Source organism: Danio rerio, chromosome 18, assembly GCF_049306965.1.
Source record: "Danio rerio strain Tuebingen ecotype United States chromosome 18, GRCz12tu, whole genome shotgun sequence".
In the NCBI taxonomy this organism is placed as follows: Eukaryota; Metazoa; Chordata; class Actinopteri; order Cypriniformes; family Danionidae; genus Danio; species Danio rerio.
Window position 1 is genome coordinate 48,612,969 of NC_133193.1, and position 19,777 is coordinate 48,632,745.

A 19,777-nucleotide genomic window follows, 5' to 3' on the forward strand; every position below is an offset into this window, starting at 1 on the left:
ACCTGGAAGTGCGTCAGCATCACCGGCAAGTACACGGATCCTCTTCCGGCCTGAAAAGCTAGGCTGCGAGCGTGGATTTTTATCTGTGCTCTTTAAAACACTTTAAATATGAGCGTACCGGCGTTTATTGACATAACGGAGGAGGATCAGGTATGTTTAAATAACTCACAAGCATTTTGTGTGTTTACGCACTCATTTCAGCAAAAATAACGGTCCCGCTAGATAAAGCATGCTTTTAGATGCTAACATCTGTTAGCCTTTAGCTCGATTAATACTTGTAGAATAACGAACTGGTAATATCATCGTTTAACAGACAGACATATGTTTCTTGTTAATGTTTGTGTTTCCACATATTTTGAGATGGGTTTTGTGTTAAATAAATGTATTTTTGTATATCAGCAGAATATTTTGAAGCGCAAGTCACGCACCTGCTAAGTTTTTTTGTGTTATTGACAGCATATAACGTTATTTCTCAACACATAAATATTAAAGTATTTGTAATCCAATATTTATGAATTGACTGGACGCTTCTTGGTCAGAAACTATGCGGATGTTCTCTAATAGGAATGATAACCTGATTAAAAGTGTCTTATTTTCTTTATTAACGTTAGCGTTATATATTTAATTTGTTTTAAACAGATTAATTAAATAACATGATGTCCTAAATGAGGTAAAGTTGGTTTTATATTCGTGCATTCGATCTTTGAATGTTCACTCTGAAATGGTATGACTTTAAAACAATATTAGCACTATTTAATTGATTATGAATGGACAATGTTGTACTTTATCTCTTTAACTGCCTCACCGAGAAAATAAATGTTGGACAGCATTTCTGAACTCTTAATATCACTAGTTACCACACTCAATGCATTTTTTCAACACATCCCATAATTTCTGAAATACAAACTTCTACCAAATGCTGGATCTGTCGGTTTATGGTAAAAGTACCAGAATTAGTACATATACTATACAAAATATGAAGTGTAAGACCAATTTATTAAAAAATGATCAAGATAAAACATTTTGACTACTCAATCATCTTTGTTTTTTGAAGTATACCATAAAATATTTCTGATTTTCATTTTACATCTTTTTTTTAACAATAAAACCAAGTCAAATCAAGTGTAGAAGTGCAACAGAATTATGTTTGTTTGATTATTTTGTAAACCAAAAATGCTGTGTGTGTGTAAACCATTATTTAAAACTTTAACAGTCTTTATTTAAAACAGTCAAAACAATATGGTCATCCATTTGGTGGAGCGGGCAGTTAACGGGTTAAAAATAAATAAAAACATGAATTATTAGAAACATAAACTGTAAGTTATGCACCTGCTAAGTTTTTGTGTTGTTGACAACAGATATTTCTCAACACATACATATTTATATATTGGTAATACACTATTTACACACGACTTGTGACACACTCACTATAATGTTTACCATGCTGCTTTGAATATTCGTTCTGAAATCGCATGTATGGCGTAAAAAAAAAACATTATTTCTTTTGTATAACATGCCTTTATTGAGTTTTTTCAAGATTTTACAATAACAGGCTTAGGGGAAAAAACTTAATTAAATAATAATAATTAAAAAAAAGAGAAAAAAAAATATATATATATATATATATATATATAATTTCTAAATATAGTTTCACTATTTATAATTGGCTTAGAATAATTTTCCAACATGATATAATTAAGGAGAAAGTCTGAATGTGTGGATATAAAACCAACTTTACCTCAACCCATAATTGTTTACCAATCTACTTTGAATATTCGGTCTGATATACCATGTAAATATGACTTATATCAATATTAGCAGTATTTAATTGACTGTAAACAATGTTATACTTTAGTAGTAGTCATTTGCTGCTAATATAAGTTCACCTATTCAGAATTTGTTAACAATACTTTTTAAAAAAAATTTATAATAAAGGAGAAAAGCTAAATGTGCGAATATAAAACTAAATTTACCTCAGTGATGTTGAATGCTAGGGATACATACAGTCTTCTATCTTTTGAACAAATTCCCATTTTTGTAGCTTTCCTATTAGACGAATCAAGTCATAAACATGTACAGTTTTATATTTTCAATATGTTTTTTAAAGAAAGCTTACATCAATTAAATGTATGTAATGTAGTGTATGCTTATGTATGAAATGTGTAGTGAAAATGAAAATAATATAATTAATTTAATATAAAATTAAATGTTCACTTTCATGTGTATATGATGGTATATAATTTTCATATTACAAAGTACAATCGATATGTATTTCCATTTTTGGTGTAGTCATGATACCAAGAAGCTGCTCAGATCTTTAGTTTGATGATCACTGAAGCAGCCATTTTCATCAAAATCTTCAGAAATAGACATTCGTAGAAACGTTTTGCACTTGTGTATCATTCCATAGGATGCTTCTTGGATTTAATTGTGCATAAAGAGTATCTGAGAATATAATTCAAACTGTATTTATTCTTCTGACTTTGGCTTGCAGGCGTCAGAGCTTCGGTCCTACCTGAAATCTAAAGGAGCGGAGATCTCAGAGGAGAATTCAGAAGGAGGTCTTCATGTTGATCTGGCACAGATCATAGAAGCCTGCGATGTCTGCCTCAAAGACGATGACAAAGGTATAAACAAACCACTGAAAATATGACCAAAAAATCATCTTTTTTTTTCTTATATTTGGATGTAAAATATACATCCTACTTATTGCTCTCAAATAAAACAATATTCCTATTTTAAGTCTGTGAGTCTTAAGTCTTAAACAAATATAGTGAATAGGACAATGTTGCTATGCTCACATGAGTAAAATTTGCATGACTTTGTGCTATTTAAAGTTACATTTACCATGGTATTTTGTATACTCCATTTTAATAGTCATGTTACTTTTTTCCATATTAAGTAATGCTACATTGTTATTCTGTTATATTATTTATATTCATAGCAATGTTATACATTAAGAGATGCACCTTTATGGAAATTATGGCTGATACCGATATTTGATGTATAGCTATTTATATTTGTTAGAGGATAACGGATTTATAAGCTGATAAATACAAATGTTGAAATGGACTTTTATGAGTCCGATTACCTGTTATCTGATACCACCTGTATGAGACACTCTTTCCCTCTTTGTATACACCACACACCTTCTTATAAACCAGGGGTGTCCAAACTCAGTCCTGGAGGGCTGCCGTCCTGCAGATTTTAGCTCCATCCTTGCAGGTGTGTTGAAGCAAATTGTTTCTGGAATGCCTGGTAAGAGCTTGATTAGCTAGCCCAGGTGTGTTTGATTGGGGTTGGAACTAAACTTTGCAGGACACCAGCCCTCCAGGACCAAGTCTGGACATCCTTGTTATAAACACTATACTCCTAAGAAAATGTGTATTTCTGAGTGTTCATGCAGGTAAGTGGGCTTGACAAACCAACTGTAGGACGTTGTAATTGTAGGATGTTTTCGTCTCCATATGCACCAAACTTTTTCCTACAAACACCAATAAGTGGACTTGATAATAATAATAAATAATGAACTTAGACTTGTCTTGGCATCTATTCACCGTATTCTTCGCCGACAAGCGGGCGCAGCCATTTGAATCTTTTTGGCACGAGACTTCCGGTCTCATTCACTTTCGTTCATTTTTAGACATTAACAACTGCTCGTTTCACTGTTTGATGTTGCAAACTGATATTTCATTGCTGTATTATTCTACTTGATATGTATAGTCATGCAAACATTTGTTTGTAGAGCAAGTAGTTTGACCGTTTTTTTTTTTTTGCCGTTTATTATTCCTAGTCATTTCTCCCATAGGCGACTGAGACGGAAGTTCTAAGACAATCGCGAAAACAGGCGCACTTCCGCATTTTAGAACAAGGTCAATATAATGCTGCTTTGTGATCTCTGGTTTTTAGTTTTATAGTATAAACGATTCTGCTGAATGAACAAATGTAAAAGGATTAGACAAAACACAAATACAGCGGATCAATTGTTATGTGTTAACCTTAACTGCAGAACAGGAAAAATCTAGAACCTTCTTTCCTAAAATCATTTACTAATTGCAATTCTGAAGCCCTCTTTGGCCCCTTTACTTGAACTTATTTGGTGTCCCCTTTGTCCTACATCTGTTAGTCAGAGAATATTTTTTTATTATTGACCAATACTGATATCTGGCGAATCTAATCAGAGCTTCTCTTTATAGATCGGATACACAAATAACCTTTTTTTGTCCCCCTCTGCTGATGTCTGCAGATGTGGAGAGTGTGATGAACAGCATCGTGTCTCTGCTGCTGATTCTGGAGACGGAGAAGCAGGAGGCTCTGATTGAAAGCTTATGTGAGAAGCTGGTGAAGTTTCGTGAGGGTGAACGGCCCTCGCTTCGGATGCAGCTGTGAGTGTCTAGACTGTTTTTGTTTTTTTTTTAATTTCCTTGTATTAATTATTTGTATGTTTGCTTGTATTGAACTCGTATTCTTCTCTTAGTTTGAGTAATCTGTTCCATGGTATGGACGAGAACACTCCAGTGAGACACACTGTGTACTGCAGTCTGATTAAAGTGGCGGCAACCTGCAACGCCATCACCTTCATGCCTACAGACCTAGACCAGGTATAGAAACCGCCGTCATTTTATTAAACTGTGTTTGAAATATGAAGGTATATAGTCTTTGTGGTTAATCATGGAATAATTAAATGAAAATGAAAGTGGCCGTCTAACTAATGACGCATTGTGATTGACTGGTATAAAAGGGTGGAGTTAGAAGATTGTGTCACAGGCCTCGAGGAAGGCCTTGTTTTTGTCTTTAAATCACCCATAAAATGTAAAAAGGAAACAAGAAAAACAGTACGAAGCAATTACTTGATGAGTACGAATCATTACCTTTTTGAATAATAGCATTCTGTTATTTAAAAATTAAATTGTCAAAAAATCCCTACCCTTATTGTTGTTATTGTTATTGTAAAGTTAATTACAGTCTAGGATTTTCACGATACGGGAATTTGGTATCAATCGGTACTGAAACTTTAAAAACGTCCATTTCCCTCTGACATTTGAGCGCTGAGCGCATTCTCAAACAACACTGATTTGCTAGTGTTTACGTGCTCAACCGAAATGACTGTGATTGGCCCAAAAGGTCATCAGTTCACCGAACTCACTGCTGTTTATTTGTAAACACAAATACAGAAACACTGGAGCATTTTAAAGCCATGAAGATCAGCTGGTTTGTCTATAAGCTAAAATGCTCCAATGTCCCTGTATCTGTGGTAACACTCACTAAACAGCAGTGAGTTCAATGAACTGATGACCTTCACAGCCAATCACAGTCATTTCTGTTGAGCATGTTAACACAATGGCCAATCAGCTGTGTTTAAGAACGCACTCAAATGTTAGAGGGAAATGGCAGTTTTTGAAATTTCAGTATCGATTGGTACCGAATTCCAGTATCGTGACAACACTATTACAGTCAGAATATAATTACTTTCTGTTTAATCATTTTTTTTAAATAAGGTATTTTATGTAATTTATTATTAATTTAATCTGGATTTGTTTTAAGTAGCCTATGTACAACCCCAACTTTATCATTAACTATTTTGGTTTTTATATCTGATGTGTTGTGCAGGTGAGGAAGTGGATCGTTGACTGGAATCTGAACACAGAGAAGAAACACACTCTTCTCCGTCTGGTGTATGAAGCACTGGTCGACTGCAAGAAGAGGTATCTGTCAACATCATTTCCGCTCAGTAGTTTTAGGATTGGCGACGCAATGGCGCAGTAGGTAGTGCTGTCGCCTCACAGCAAGAAGGTCGCTGGTTCAAGCCTCTGCGTTTTTGTGTGGAGTTTGCATGTTCTCCCTGCGTTCGCGTGGGTTTCCTCCGGTTGCTCCGGTTTCCCCCACAGTCCAAAGACATGCGGTACAGGTGAATTGGGTAGGTTAAATTGTCCGTAGTGTATGAGTGTGTGTATGAATGAGTGTGTGTGGATGTTTCCCAGAGATGGGTTGCGGCTGGAAGGGCATCCGCTGTGTAAAAACGTGCTGGATAAGTTGGCAGTTTATTCCGCTGTGGCAACCCCGGATTAATAAAGGGACTAAGCCGACAAGAAAATGATTGAGTTTTAGGATTTTCAAGTTTAGACATTTATTCTGCTGTCTGTTTCAGTGAAGCTGCAGCCAAAGTAATGGTGGAGTTACTGGGCAGTTATACAGAAGACAACGCTTCACAGGCCCGTGTGGACGCACACAGGTATGACTTTCTCTTCCACTCTCTCAATTCTGATCTCCTGATTCTTTAAATTAATCTATAAACCCACTCTGCTCTCTAGATGTATCGTTCGTGCGCTGAAAGACCCAAACACCTATCTGTTCGACCATCTCCTGGCTCTGAAACCAGTGCGCTTCCTTGAAGGAGAGCTCATCCATGATGTAAGAGGAGACATTTCATAAACAAATACATGCTCTTATTTGATTATTGAGCAACTGTTTAATAGAACGGCTTGTCTGCTTCCAGCTCCTGACTATCTTTGTCAGCGCAAAGCTCATATCGTATGTGAAGTTTTACCAGAGCAACAAAGACTTCATCGAGTCTCTTGGTGAGTGCTGTTTCTGAAGCTCATTTTAACATGAAGATGGATGCAGTGGATTATAAGTGATAAGCCCTGGGAGTATCATCAGGAAATTTGAATCAAAACATAGTCAGACATTCAGCTTTATCTTTCTGGTGTTTCCATGCCATATAATGATAGTCACATTCATTTTCAGTTCACCTATATTTTACCATGTTTTACTCTGTTTCTTTACTACTTTGAGTTGTTTTGACCCCTGGGTACCAAACTAGCCAATGTCTAGTTTCAAACAAAACCAGACTTGTGAACATAGACCACAGGGTTTAAGAGCTACAGACATTTATATTTCCGCAAGTCGTTTTCTGGAAAATGCTCAAAAATGGGGCAAAGGTTAAAAGATTAAATGTGTACCGGAAAAATTACGTTTTAATTACGTGTATACCGTGAAATGTAAATAAGGGGCCGTGGCCAGCTGAGAAAGACGCTTCATGGGAAGCTGACTGTTGTCAAGTCCACGGTTGTTTATAATTACTATTTTTGAAGGAAAAACCTGTTCCACATTTTCTCAGTGTTAACATATATTTTTATATTTAAAGGTACTGTATGTAAGTTTTTGACTCTTCTAAAGCTTACAAATACCTTAATATGATGGCAGATATTTCATAAACATGCTAAGTAAAGTCAGATATTCTGCTTTGAAAATGTGCGTTACGTGTCGGAACGTTTGTCTTTGTTTTGGTTATTTTAACCCGCCCAATGCCAGTTTAACCAATTATATTTCAGCACCCTGGGTTACCTTTTTGGCAAACAGCATATTTTATTCATTCATTTAGAAAGGCTCTCAAAGCATTCGTCCGTGACCGAAATGGGACCTCCAATTAGACAGTAGCAGACTCTGAAATGAGACGCAGATTCAGTTCCATATGAGGTTATTAATTAGCAAATAATATCAATATTACAACTGTATACATTAGGTGAGCAGGTTACATTGAAACCGTGTGTCCTAACAACACGCTTTCTGACAAGATACACAGTGAAAAGCAATTTGGCTGTTTGCACCAGACGAAACACGACAGAAATTTAAATGCAGCCATTCAGAAGCACAGAACATGCTCTCACTCATGAAATGGTAAGGTTTATACTCTGTTTAATACATATTAAACCTCTTAAACATTAAGAAATGTACATGCTAAATCACTGATATGTGCTTAGTTCTAAAGTTCAATCTCAAACAGTTTATTCTGAGGTGAACTATCTGCTGCTGCTTTCAGTAGTATGGCAATAAATGTCATGTAAAATGGCATTCAGACTCCTATTATTAGCATTTAACACTGAATAAAGCACATGAGGTGTACCTGAGGTGATCATTGTCAGTTTTCTGTTGTTCAGCTGTGAGAAATAGAAGCTGTTTCTAATATATCAATTTGAGGTTTTGGTTAGAACAAAAACTCCTTTTAAAATGAAAAATATTCCTTCTATCGGTGCCGTTGCTTTTATTTAGAACAGTTTAAATCACTCGCTCCTGTTCTCAATCTGGCAACCTGCACTTGCGTTTGTTTTGATTCAGGAGTGCAATACCTAGTTCAACCACTGGGTGTCAAACTTACATACTGCACTTTTAAAGTTTCTTTTCCTGTAACTTACTGATCAATTCAGTGGTGTAGCGCAAAATGATTGGGCCCCGCCCTGCAGGAATTATTGAAGGGGCCCCCTGGTGAGGGTGGGGTGGGGGTCTGCTACGCCACTGGATAAATTTTACATCTGTGAGATGTTGCTTGAGAACTGTTTACAATAATAGGGTATTATTAATAATTGTTAATAATAAATGTATTAAGAAGAATGTCAAATTAATCATTACATAAGCCATCTTAATCAGTATAAAAGAGAAGTAGTAAAACTAATGTAACTTTTGACGCTGCTGTTAATTAGTGCTCTCTCTCTTCTGTCCATCGCTGCTGCTCTTTCATTTGTTTTGATATGCACTGGACTGTTAAACACACACACACACACGTGTCTGTAGTCTGCTCTGGACTGAAGGAATTTGAGTCTCAGCAGTTTTGTCTCTTTTAAAATGCAGATGTTAATTACGGCTGGATCCTCCCTGCCATTGACCAGCGACAGACCGTTCAGCATAAGTGTTGATCCAGTGCTGACCTCCCTTTAAACTCTCAATGAAATGCCTCATTGACCACCTGCTCATTTTGAGCATTTCTTAATTAAAATAAACAGGTTTTCTGATGAGATTGTGAAGCGGTGGTTACTTACAGTGAACGTCAGCAGTAAACTTCTACACCAACCTACACCAAGACCGGTTATTTACAAAGTGAATGAATACCAAGTACCAAATACCAAGATATAGGTACAGTGCTCAGTGTAAACGAGTACACCCTATTTGAAAATTAATAATTGGATACATTTATCAGTGAATATAGACTTGGTAAGATGAATTAAAATAAGAGTTTGGCCACAGCCATATCACTCTGCAACTCAAGACCAGTTACTCACTGAAGCTAAGCAGGGCTGAGCCTGGTCAGTACCTGGATGGGAGACCACATGGTAAAAATTGGTTGCTATTGGAAGTGGTGTTGGTGAGGCCAGCAGGGGGGCGCTCAACCTGCGGTAAGCGCACTGGCACAGTTGTCCTGTGGCTGCCGTCGCATCAGCCAAGTGGATGCTGCACACTGGTGGTGGTATGGAGAGACCACAGCCCCTCCCCCCATGATTGTGAAGCGATTGTGTGCACTATTTAAATACTCATTACATTGCGTGTCAATAAAATGTTCATTTTAAATGCTCGGAAAATGGAAATCATGTAAAATAACTCATTAAACAGGTTTTACTTACACTTAAAGTTAACACACATGCTATCAATGAATTCTGAACACACACACTTTTGTAAAATATGTTAGTGTAGATGTAGTTTAGTGTTTAATGAACTTTTAAAGCAAGACACTCCAGGTGAAAAGGGTAAATTAGCCAATACTATAGACCTTATAAATACTTGATTAGGTTATAATTACAAAATGTGGTTTGCGTCAAAATCTATGGAAGAGATATTAGAAGTTGCATAAAGCCAGATTCAAAATAATGCAGTTGTACCGAAGTGGCTGACACAGAGGGATCCATTTGCAGTTTTTTTTTATTAAACACAGTTTAATAACAAATAGCACACAGATGTAATGCGTGTGCAAACACAGTAGTATATGGCCGTAGGGCTGGCGGCTGGCAAACACAGGATGAGTATGCAGGCATGGGTCAGAGGCAGGCGGCTAATCTCAAGGTCAGTGTTCAGGCTAGAGTTCAAGGCAGGCGGCGTGGATCAGAGTCGGGATTCAGGCAAAGGTACAAGGCAGGCAGGGCAAGGTCAATAATCAAAGCAAGGTAGCAACGGGAAGCTAGCAAGGATGAGAAACGCTCAGTAGTGTTAGCCGGGGCAGAACAAGACTTCGCAATGGATTGGAGTGTGTGTGCTGCTTATATGTGTGAGCGTGGGTCATTAACTGGATGAGCTGCAGGTGTGCATGCTTGTCAGTGTAAGTGGATGACGTAATGCTTAGAAGTCTGGTGATGATGACCTCTGCTGGCCAGCGAGGGGAATGACTGGGACCGAGTCAGAAGTCAAAGGGTTTTTTTTTTGTTAAGACTTTTAGATATTTCTCTTTTGTTTAATCACATAAAATGGATATACTGATATACGTCAGGAACTTTTTGGAGGTGTTGCTGAAATTGAGATTTCTGGTTATGTGGATGTGTTATAATTGAAATGTACAGCTACAAATAGAATGTAAAAAGGACTGCAGTAATATAAAGCTTAACCGTGTATTCGTTCCAGAAAAAGCAGCAGCTCATTCATTAATAATTCTGTAGATTATACACAAAATAAATGTACAAAAAAATAACGGAGAGCATCAGTGATTTCTTTCTTTCTTCAGTATTTGAAGATGCGCATGTCTAAAACTTTGCTCTCTGCCATTATAACTTGTTTAAAGCGCAGTCCAGTGACACAATGGAGATCTGAGGTTTAGTGTTCTGAAGAATATGCTTCATGATGTGTTTTTAGGTCTGTCTCATGAGCAGAACATGTCAAAAATGAGGCTGCTGACATTCATGGGAATGGCGGTGGAGATGAAGGAGATCTCCTTTGAGACCATGCAGCAGGAGCTCCAGATTGGCGCTGAAGACGTGGAGGCCTTCGTTATTGACGGTACGACTCTTTCATACTTTCACTGAGACTTTTGAACTTCACAGTAAATGTACATTGGATTTTTTTAGCAACAGCAGCCCACACATGACATATTACATGGATTAAAGACTTATAAAGTGGGTTAAAGCATCAGAATACTAAGTGTAAAAGAGCTTTAAATGTTGGTTTGTTAGCATTTGCACGTCCAGTTTTGTTTTTATTTGTCTACAAAATATGACTTATAAATTATATATAAATATACTATGCATTTTTGATGGCATATTAAATAAAACAATAATTTGATTGCATATAAAATGACTCTTAAGGCTCCTACACACCAGGACGTTTTTTGTTTGCGTTTATCGTCAGCGTTTTATGAGACGTTTTTCAGTGTTCAAACCCAAGCGCTTTTCACTGGCGTCAAGCAGACGAGTATGCTAAATCAATCTTGACGTTAGATGGCGCTGCTCAACTATAAGCTTCTGAAACCCAGTTATAACACCGAAGTGGAGGAGCAGAAGTTCAGTCACACGCATGTTGTTAAACTTACTGGTGACTCGAACAAGCATGTATGGTTCAAGCAGCAGCTCCATCTCTAGCGATGAAGAAATGATTATTGTTTACCATTACAATAAGCAGCTGCACATTCATAATGCCTCGGGGCATCTTCTTCAATGTGCGCTCGCATTGACAGTTTCGCACTTGAGCGCCTCCAAGTGCTGTTTACGGTAACTTCAGCAGCTCCGTCCACGTGAACAAAGATACCGATCTGATTGGTGGAGAAGGTTTTGACGCGGCGCGCCAAAACAAGAAAACGAGCATGAGGCGTTTTTTTAAAAATGGCGCTTTTGCGCCTGGCGTTTTGCACGTTGGTGTGCACAATCACATTGACTACCTTTATTTAGTTACGAGGCGGTAAACGTCGGAAAACGCAAGCAAAAAACGTCTGTGTGCACGGGCCTTAAGGATCACAGTGAACCCAAAATACTTATTTATTGTCATTTTTACTATGTCACTATCTTTCAGCTAGCTATGTTTTATGCCTTTGTCAGCAAGTAATTTGTAATAATTTGAATTATAATACAATTTAATCTGATATAAATTATTATTATGTCTAATTATTTTATTTATCTTAAAAGTACAGTTGAATGTTTAATTTTTAATAAATGCGATGCATTATTTATTTATTTGGTTATTTAAAAGCATTTAACTACACACTTTGCTTGCGCTTATTCTGCTTTCTAAGTATATTAACTTGTCTTGTACATTTAATGTAACGCAGATGCAAAAATTGACCTACGTACTGTGCTTTTCTCTCAATTTCTAGCTGTTCGGACCAAAATGGTCTATTCCAAGATTGACCAGACACAGCGGAAGGTTGTGGTCAGGTAAGTCAAAACCTTACTTCAGTTTCAGACTAGTTGACGACCCAAAGAGTAAGCAGCTTTAGTCATGCTTCTGCTAGGCATGACTGATATCTTATCGTTGGCAATATACCGGTAAAAATTCTACCCACATTAGGCTTATCATCGTAATAATAATAACAACGATAAAACCGACAATCGCTCTGTGCAATGATTTTTTACAGCACCACATGTGCGATACATTTTGTGTTTATGAGCTTGTTTACAAACTGATTTACTGATATACTTGTACTCTAAATTCCCTTTATAACATCAGTCAATTGTGACCAGATGTGGTTTCTTATCACAGAATGAGGAAGAAATCATACTATTTGTAGTATTCAACATAGTGATACATTTTTTTTTTGTGCGGATATCTGCTGACTGTGTTGTTTTTACTCTTCTGTCTGCCCCCTGTAGCCACAGCACACACCGCACCTTTGGCAAACAGCAGTGGCAGCAGCTTTATGACACACTGTGCTCCTGGAAGCAGAATCTGTCCACGGTGAAGAGCAGCCTCCAGACACTGTCTCCCACCGCCTGACAGCGCTCTTTCAGTTTTTATACACATTCAATAAAAGACTTATGAAGACCACCACATCTGTGCTTCACTCGCTGTAATTTGTGAGGGGTAATGAACTGCCACACATTCATTAGAGTTAATTAAACCCCATTTATCACTTAGAAAGGTTTATTTATTTATATTGGCCACTGAATAAACTACTTTTTACTTGGCTACTTAATAAATATGTTAATGGATGTGTGAGGTAAACTACATAAAATGTCACAAATTAGGTCGGCGCAGTAGGCTAGTGGTTAGCGCGCCAACTAGAGATGCGTGGATCAGCTGAAATGACACCCGAATCCGCGGCTTCATACTAATCATCCACCCACCACCCGCTCGCACATCTGATATATGGATCCGCACGCGCTCGTCACTTTAATTATTTTATTTATTTGTATTAGGCATGATGATAGGTCACTGTGGATATTAACAGCAGATTCAGTGAGCTAATCTGTGCATCTCTGATAGTAAAATAATACGTTAATCGTAAACGTTTTTAAATTAATATTCATTTATAAAAACAAAAGTTAGTCTTTGGACAAGATTTTCTTCATTTTCAAATACAGAGAGTAAAAATAAGACATTTTAGCTTTTACAGAGACAGGAACAAGATAACAAAAAGGGTGCCACTTCAGCCTAAACGGCAGCTATGTTGTGTTTACTTGGCCTTTTTCTTTACACTTTGCAAAAACAGATTAGCATCTACTGTGCCTGGATTCAGGCGATTCCGCCTGGCCTCCAAAATGCGGCCAGCTGCACTGAATGAGCGTTTGTTCGCACCGCGTGTGATGGGAATGAACAAGATTCTCCTCGCAAGGTGCTGCAGTCATGTAAATAAGCGATCTTGTTTCTCCCAGAACGATAGCAGATTTTCCCTTGATGACTCCTCTAACTGAAACTTTGAACAGTAGGCTACTCTTGCACTTCATCCATTATTTTTAGGCGTCTCATCTTCCCATTCTGTAAAGCCCACGCTCTGCTTTTTCACTGGTCCACTACCATGTCCAGCTATATCCACCCGCAACGACACGCAATTAATCATGTTTTTTTTTTATGACTCAACCCACCCGACCTGCAGATTATCTGCAGCAGCCGTGGATTTAACCGCCATGCGCGCATCACTAGCGTCGACATATGGTGCAGTAGCACGTCGGGCCGTCCCGAGTTCAAGTCCCTGCTCGGGGACACCCCCCCCTCTCCCCATCTTTGCTTAATGTCTAAACACTATCCTCTCTAATAAAGTCAAAAATGCCAAAAATAAATCTTTAAAAAAAATTCACAAGTTCGTTAGTTGTACTTGGAGGACTTGAAAAGATTTTACATTAAGAGGCCAAAATCTGTTTGGTTTTTTAAAGTAAAATCAACTTATTATTTTTGGGGAATGGGTTTTATACTAATTGCTTTTTACAGTCTATTTGACCATGGTAAACACAAATTAACCATGGTTTTTCAATGTGATACAGATGCACCGAAAAAACTATACTAACTATACTCATTTTTGTAAGCGAACATTTACACAGAATAATTTAGACAAAAAAAGAATAAATGCCATTGAATATAATATATTACGAATAATGTACAAGTCATCTAAGTTACGCAAGTGTACACATTTCCACCGCAGTTGATTTTGAACACTGAAATGAGGCTGGAGATAAATAATGTGAGAAATAGTTTCACTGAACCGCAAAACCTTCCCCTCTCCGTGTACTCTCACTACCCACAGGTTAACAGTTCAAACTCAAATGACGTGTCGTATGAGATTTACCAGTTATGTCTCCTTTTCTCCATCCACTGTGTCCGATTTCATGACCTTGTTTTATCATGATCTGATACAGGTTGAATCCTATTTCTGCTGTGAGAACAGTTTCTTATCTCTCCAGTTATACGGTGGCCCCACAAAGTATTTGGCCACTTAAAAATGAGCTCCATTGCATTAGTGGATGTATGAAATCATTTCTTCTCAAGTCCACACAGGTGTAGTTGATTTCACAGAATTGAACATAGATCAAATTAACATGATCCTCTAAAAGTTTTGCAGTACTACTGTATACAGCAGGTAAAATAAATGTTAAATATTATGATTTTTATCATGTAAATATATTTCAAAAGGACCTGTTGAGATGAAATTGACCCAGATTTTGGTAAAAACCACAAAACAATCCAAACATACATTCAATCATTCATTTTCTTTTCGGTTTAGCCCCTTTATTGATCTGGGGTCGCCACAATCGAATTAACTGCCAACTTATCCAGCATATGTTTTACGCACCGGAGACCTTTCTAGCCGCAACCCATCACTGGGAAACTCATACACACTCATTCGCACACATGCACTATGGAAAAGTTAGCCTACCCAATTCACCCAATTGTGTTTGGACTGGGAAAAAACACGCAAATGCAGGGAGAACATGCAAACTCCACACAGACACGCCAACTGACCCAGCCAGGGCTCGAACCAGGGACCTTCTTGCTGTGAGGCGACCCACTGCGCCATCGTGACTCTCATAAAAAGTTGTAGATTAAATTTAATTCATTTTCCTTCAACTAATTAGTCTCTATTTCAAAGGTTGCCACACTGTAATGAACCGCCAACTATTCCAACATATGTTTAACGCAGCGGATTCCCTTCCAGCCACAACCTAGTACTGGGAAACACCCATACTCTCTCGCATTCACACACTACGGCCAATTTAGTTTATTCAATTCACCTATACTGCATGTCTTTGGAGGAAACCAGAGCACCCGGACCCACACAGAGATGCCAAGTGGCCCAGCTGGGACTCAAACCAGCAACCTTCTTGCTGTGAGGTCACAGTGATAGCCACCGTGCCGCCCCTTTTGAGTTACATTTCTTTTAAAATGCATTTTATTGGGCTAATGTTCAGTTACTACTCATTTTACCATGTCGTTGTGGTACATATTTCATCATTGTGTTTAATAAAGAGTCTTCAGACTGTTGAGTAATAGTTGGGTGATTTTCAGCTAAGCTTAAGACGCTTCTGCCAAAGCTTGATATCTTAATTTCAGCACAAAATAAACAGAATAAATCATTTCCGCAGTGCAGTTTTAAAAACTTGGCCTCCTTCCGACGCTATAAAACATGACTCCAGCTACACAGCAGGAGGTATTTCCCATTGTAGAGAAATTATCGCATTTCCAGCCGACCCCAGTTATCCGTCATTATTCATGCATGTTTTCAAATCCTCCAGGGTTTCATCGAGTTCAACGTCGTCTGGTCTTCCACAGCAGATAAAGTCAGGAATGTGTCTTCATATCAGCTCTCTGCCAGGCCCGGTGTGGACAGTACAGCTACAGTATCCAGACCCCCTTTCTGGTGAAATACTGCAGCCTATTACTGTTCAATTAGCACCCGTCTCCAGGAGGAGCTCGGATACATCACTGGCTGTTAAACTAGGGACTTTTCCGGGCAGGAGATCATCATCTTCTGGGTAAGGCACGAAATGAGTTGCTTTCCCAAGAAAGCAGATATGAGGCGATCATGTTATAATAAAGCGATGAGGTTTATCTGGTATGTCTGAGATATTTATATTAAATGTATTTCTTTTTTGAGGTCTCCATAGAGCATGAAGTCATCTTATCATGGGTTATGCATGTTAGAAAGCTGTGCACAGATAAACTCTAGTATAGTTCTGCTGAACGATTTAGTTATCATGAACAAGTGCTTCTGTACAGCAAAAGTAAGAGGTTAATTACAAACATGTCGTCTGTAATTATACGACAAGCTTTAGATTGTGACACTGAACACATACACTCTAAAAAAAATGCTGGGTTGTGTATTAACCAAAGTGCCTTTTAAGAAAAATCTGTTCATTCGACATCCATATTTGCAATGCCTCCTCTTCCTGCAGTTCATCCAAGACCAAATCCTATCCAAATGATCGGGGGATTACTGAAATCTCAAATATGACTCGCTGAACTCAGAGTTAAATTACATATTTCTTAAATCAACAACAAAATCTGTTGATAAGGCACACACAAATGTCCTAACAAAGTTTGCAGTATAGACACATGTAATGTCAAGCCAGTTAGTCCAATGACGGTGTCTACTGGTGGATGAAGGTTCACTGCATGTTCGGTCTTTCCAGTGCACAATGTTGATTTACTTTAAATTTAACTCATATCTGACTCCAATTTTAGTATGAGGTGGTTTAAAATATTAATATATTTATCCTTGTTTTATCTGACTCCATTTATAAAAGATTGATAAGATTATTTTGTTTCCTTTAACATTAAATTATGATTGATTATTCTCTTTGATTTGTTATTATATATTATTCTCATTTATTTTGATTCCTATAGCATCCTGAGTCTTGTACTGGCCGAGTATACAATCTCTTAAACACAAGCTTATCAGTCTTGGTCAGTAAACAGATGCGATTAACCACTCTCCTATAAAGGCAAAACCCTACTCACTCAGTTAAGGATTTTTTGGTGGCCCCTACAGATCTGGTATCTACTAAATCAAGACAAACTATTTTAGTCATACCATAATCATTAGTATAGAATTGAGCAAACAAATAATAATCACCATATGATTTATACAGTATTATAAGTTTATAGATGAAGGCTTAACTTACCCACATTTAAACTGGTCTCAACAATATTTTGTTCTAAAGCAGTGGTCACCAAACTTGTTCCTGGAGGGCCGGTGTCTTGCAGATTTTATCTCCAACCCTAATCAAACACACCTGAACAAGCTAATCAAGGTCTTACTAGGTATACTTGAAACATCCAGGCAGGTGTGTTGAGGCAAGTTGGAGCTAAACCCTGCAGGGACACCGGCCCTCCAGGACTGAGATTGGTGACCCCTGTTCTAAATAGAGAACCCATTATTGGCCTTTTACAGTCTAAGTATACTTGAATTAATGCCAATGTGTTAGTCGGAGCTCTAAGAACATCGTATAGCATGCCATGCTGCTCCGTCTAACGCGTTTTAGTCTGTTACTACCCTGTACAGAGGCTTGTGGTGCTATGGACTTAACGTAATCTACCAGGGATAATAACACAAACTCAATTTAACAATTTAATAGTCAGGTAAATGTGTATTATGCCAATTCATTTAATCAATTCATAAACAATCAATACAAGACATCAAATTCACAAAAATACATCCAAGATTAAAAGATGCATACCTATCTTCAAAATATACATAGCCATGGGCTGATCTGGATAACAGAATCGCCCCGAACATTTAGAAACTAGTAAATCCAAGAATCCCCTCAAGGAAAGGAGTGTGTGAATAACACAAGGTATTTGCATATAGAGGAAGAGTTTCTGCCTATAGGCAAGGCACACCCTTGGCAGTAGTTCAAAAGATACCTGAAGTTCTATATTTATTGTTTTGATTCTGTCTATTTCTGAGGGAATGAGACATTTCAAATGATGTCAAACATGATAGATAAAGTCACTTGGGTTGATTTAGAACATTCAGACTTTGAAATGACTATTCTGTGTGAGTTGAGTGAAAAGGGGCTGAGTAGCCAAGGTGGGTTTCGAGAAATGTTTCAAATGTAAATGGAGGAATGGAGGGGAGCTGTTTTTTCTTGCATTCTCACCTGCTGGGTTGTGGAGCCGATTGTCTCTGTTTTCGGCTCATGTTTGAAATGTCAAAGACATTAAAATATTTGTGATATCTCAAGTCTTACACACACGTTAAACTGTTTTTGTACGGTAAATTTAACGAGTACAATTTAATAATCACTCTGTTCCATTACTTTGGTTGCCTAAAGTTTGTGTAATATTAAAATGTACTTTTATTTTGCAAGCACACATTGTTATTTACTGAAAAAAAATAGTTTTGGTAAATTTCAATCAAAATCTGACCATTTGCTTCTGTGTTTGGAGAGGTGGTGCTTCTCTGATGATGTCAGTTTGATGCTTTATTCCTAACCACGCCCCTCTTACCACTAGTTTGCTGTGAGGGAATGTTACACAAAATGAAATGCCCGCCTCCTACTCAATATTCCATGTCAGTTGGAAGTACATCAACATACTTGAAAGTCTCAGCAACTTCCAGTTCACTTGGACTTTAAATGAAAGGGATTACACTTTACTATACTCTTACTTTACACTGCATTGTACTCTATAGTAATGCAAGTGAACAGTCTTTGTACATCTATAGTCACTCAATGTTGGGTCAAATATAGACAAACCCAACAGTTGGGTTAAAATGTGTATTTAAATTTAATTGGAAAAAGCGTTTGGGTTTATTGGGTTGACTGAAAAGTTGCTTTATGCCAAGCTGCTGACCATCTCTTTATGAGCACAGTGATGAACATATCTTGTAAAGCTCTATTTCAGAAGGATAAAGCACCATGTCACTCTATATACATGACAGTGAATTCACTAAACTCATATATCCTCAATAGTCACCAATCAAATGTATAATCTATGTGATGAGCTGGACATACATCATGAAATGTGCAGCCAACAAATCTGAGCAGCTTTCATCAGACAAACATTGCCCAAAAGCTAACACGTAAAGCAACCAATCACAGTTTGTTTAGTATAGTGTCATGTTTAAGGCTATGAAAATGTAATGCAGATGCAATAATAGCAGACTAGAGCGTAAAACTCTCAACTTTGCCCATAGAAATTGATGATAAATAAAACAGCTATTGACCAATCAACATCAAGGATTGGACCTATCCTTTTGGCAACAAGTTTTTGGTGCCATCTAGTGATCCATTTACGTAAAATCAACCTGTGGTTCATAGCCTATGCTAAATATTCATCTATTTTCTTGTCGGCTTAGTCCCTTTATTAACACAGCGGAATGAACCGCCAGCTTATCCAGCAAGTTTTTAAGCAGCGAATGCCCTTCCAGCCGCAACCCATCTCTGGGAAATACGCTAAATATATTTCACCAAAAAATGTAACTGCTAATTTGGCAACCAAGATGAAGTTGATTTGGTTTTTCCACAGTAAAACATTGAATTTTTAGCTGAACCTGAATGTTTAACAGTCATTGGCACTGCATAAAACTAAATAAATACACGTGGCTCCTGATAATACATTGAGATCTTTTAAAGCAAAACATTTAGTCTGTGCAAGA

General features: G+C 37.5%; 2 protein-coding genes across 9 annotated transcripts in view; one reads left to right on the forward strand and one right to left on the reverse strand.

Annotated features, from left to right (window-relative positions):
- Positions 1–19,777, reverse strand: part of wt1b (WT1 transcription factor b) — a 117,397-nt gene that overhangs the window by 53,989 nt on the left and 43,631 nt on the right. The window lies entirely within an intron of this gene.
- eif3m (eukaryotic translation initiation factor 3, subunit M) lies at positions 19–12,732 on the forward strand. The gene is given in 11 exon segments (NM_001024735.1): positions 19–150; positions 2,495–2,627; positions 4,247–4,385; positions 4,478–4,601; positions 5,611–5,705; positions 6,149–6,232; positions 6,312–6,411; positions 6,497–6,578; positions 10,612–10,755; positions 12,062–12,122; positions 12,558–12,732. Coding segments are annotated over 11 exon segments (1,128 nt in total). The 5' UTR covers positions 19–108; the 3' UTR covers positions 12,682–12,732.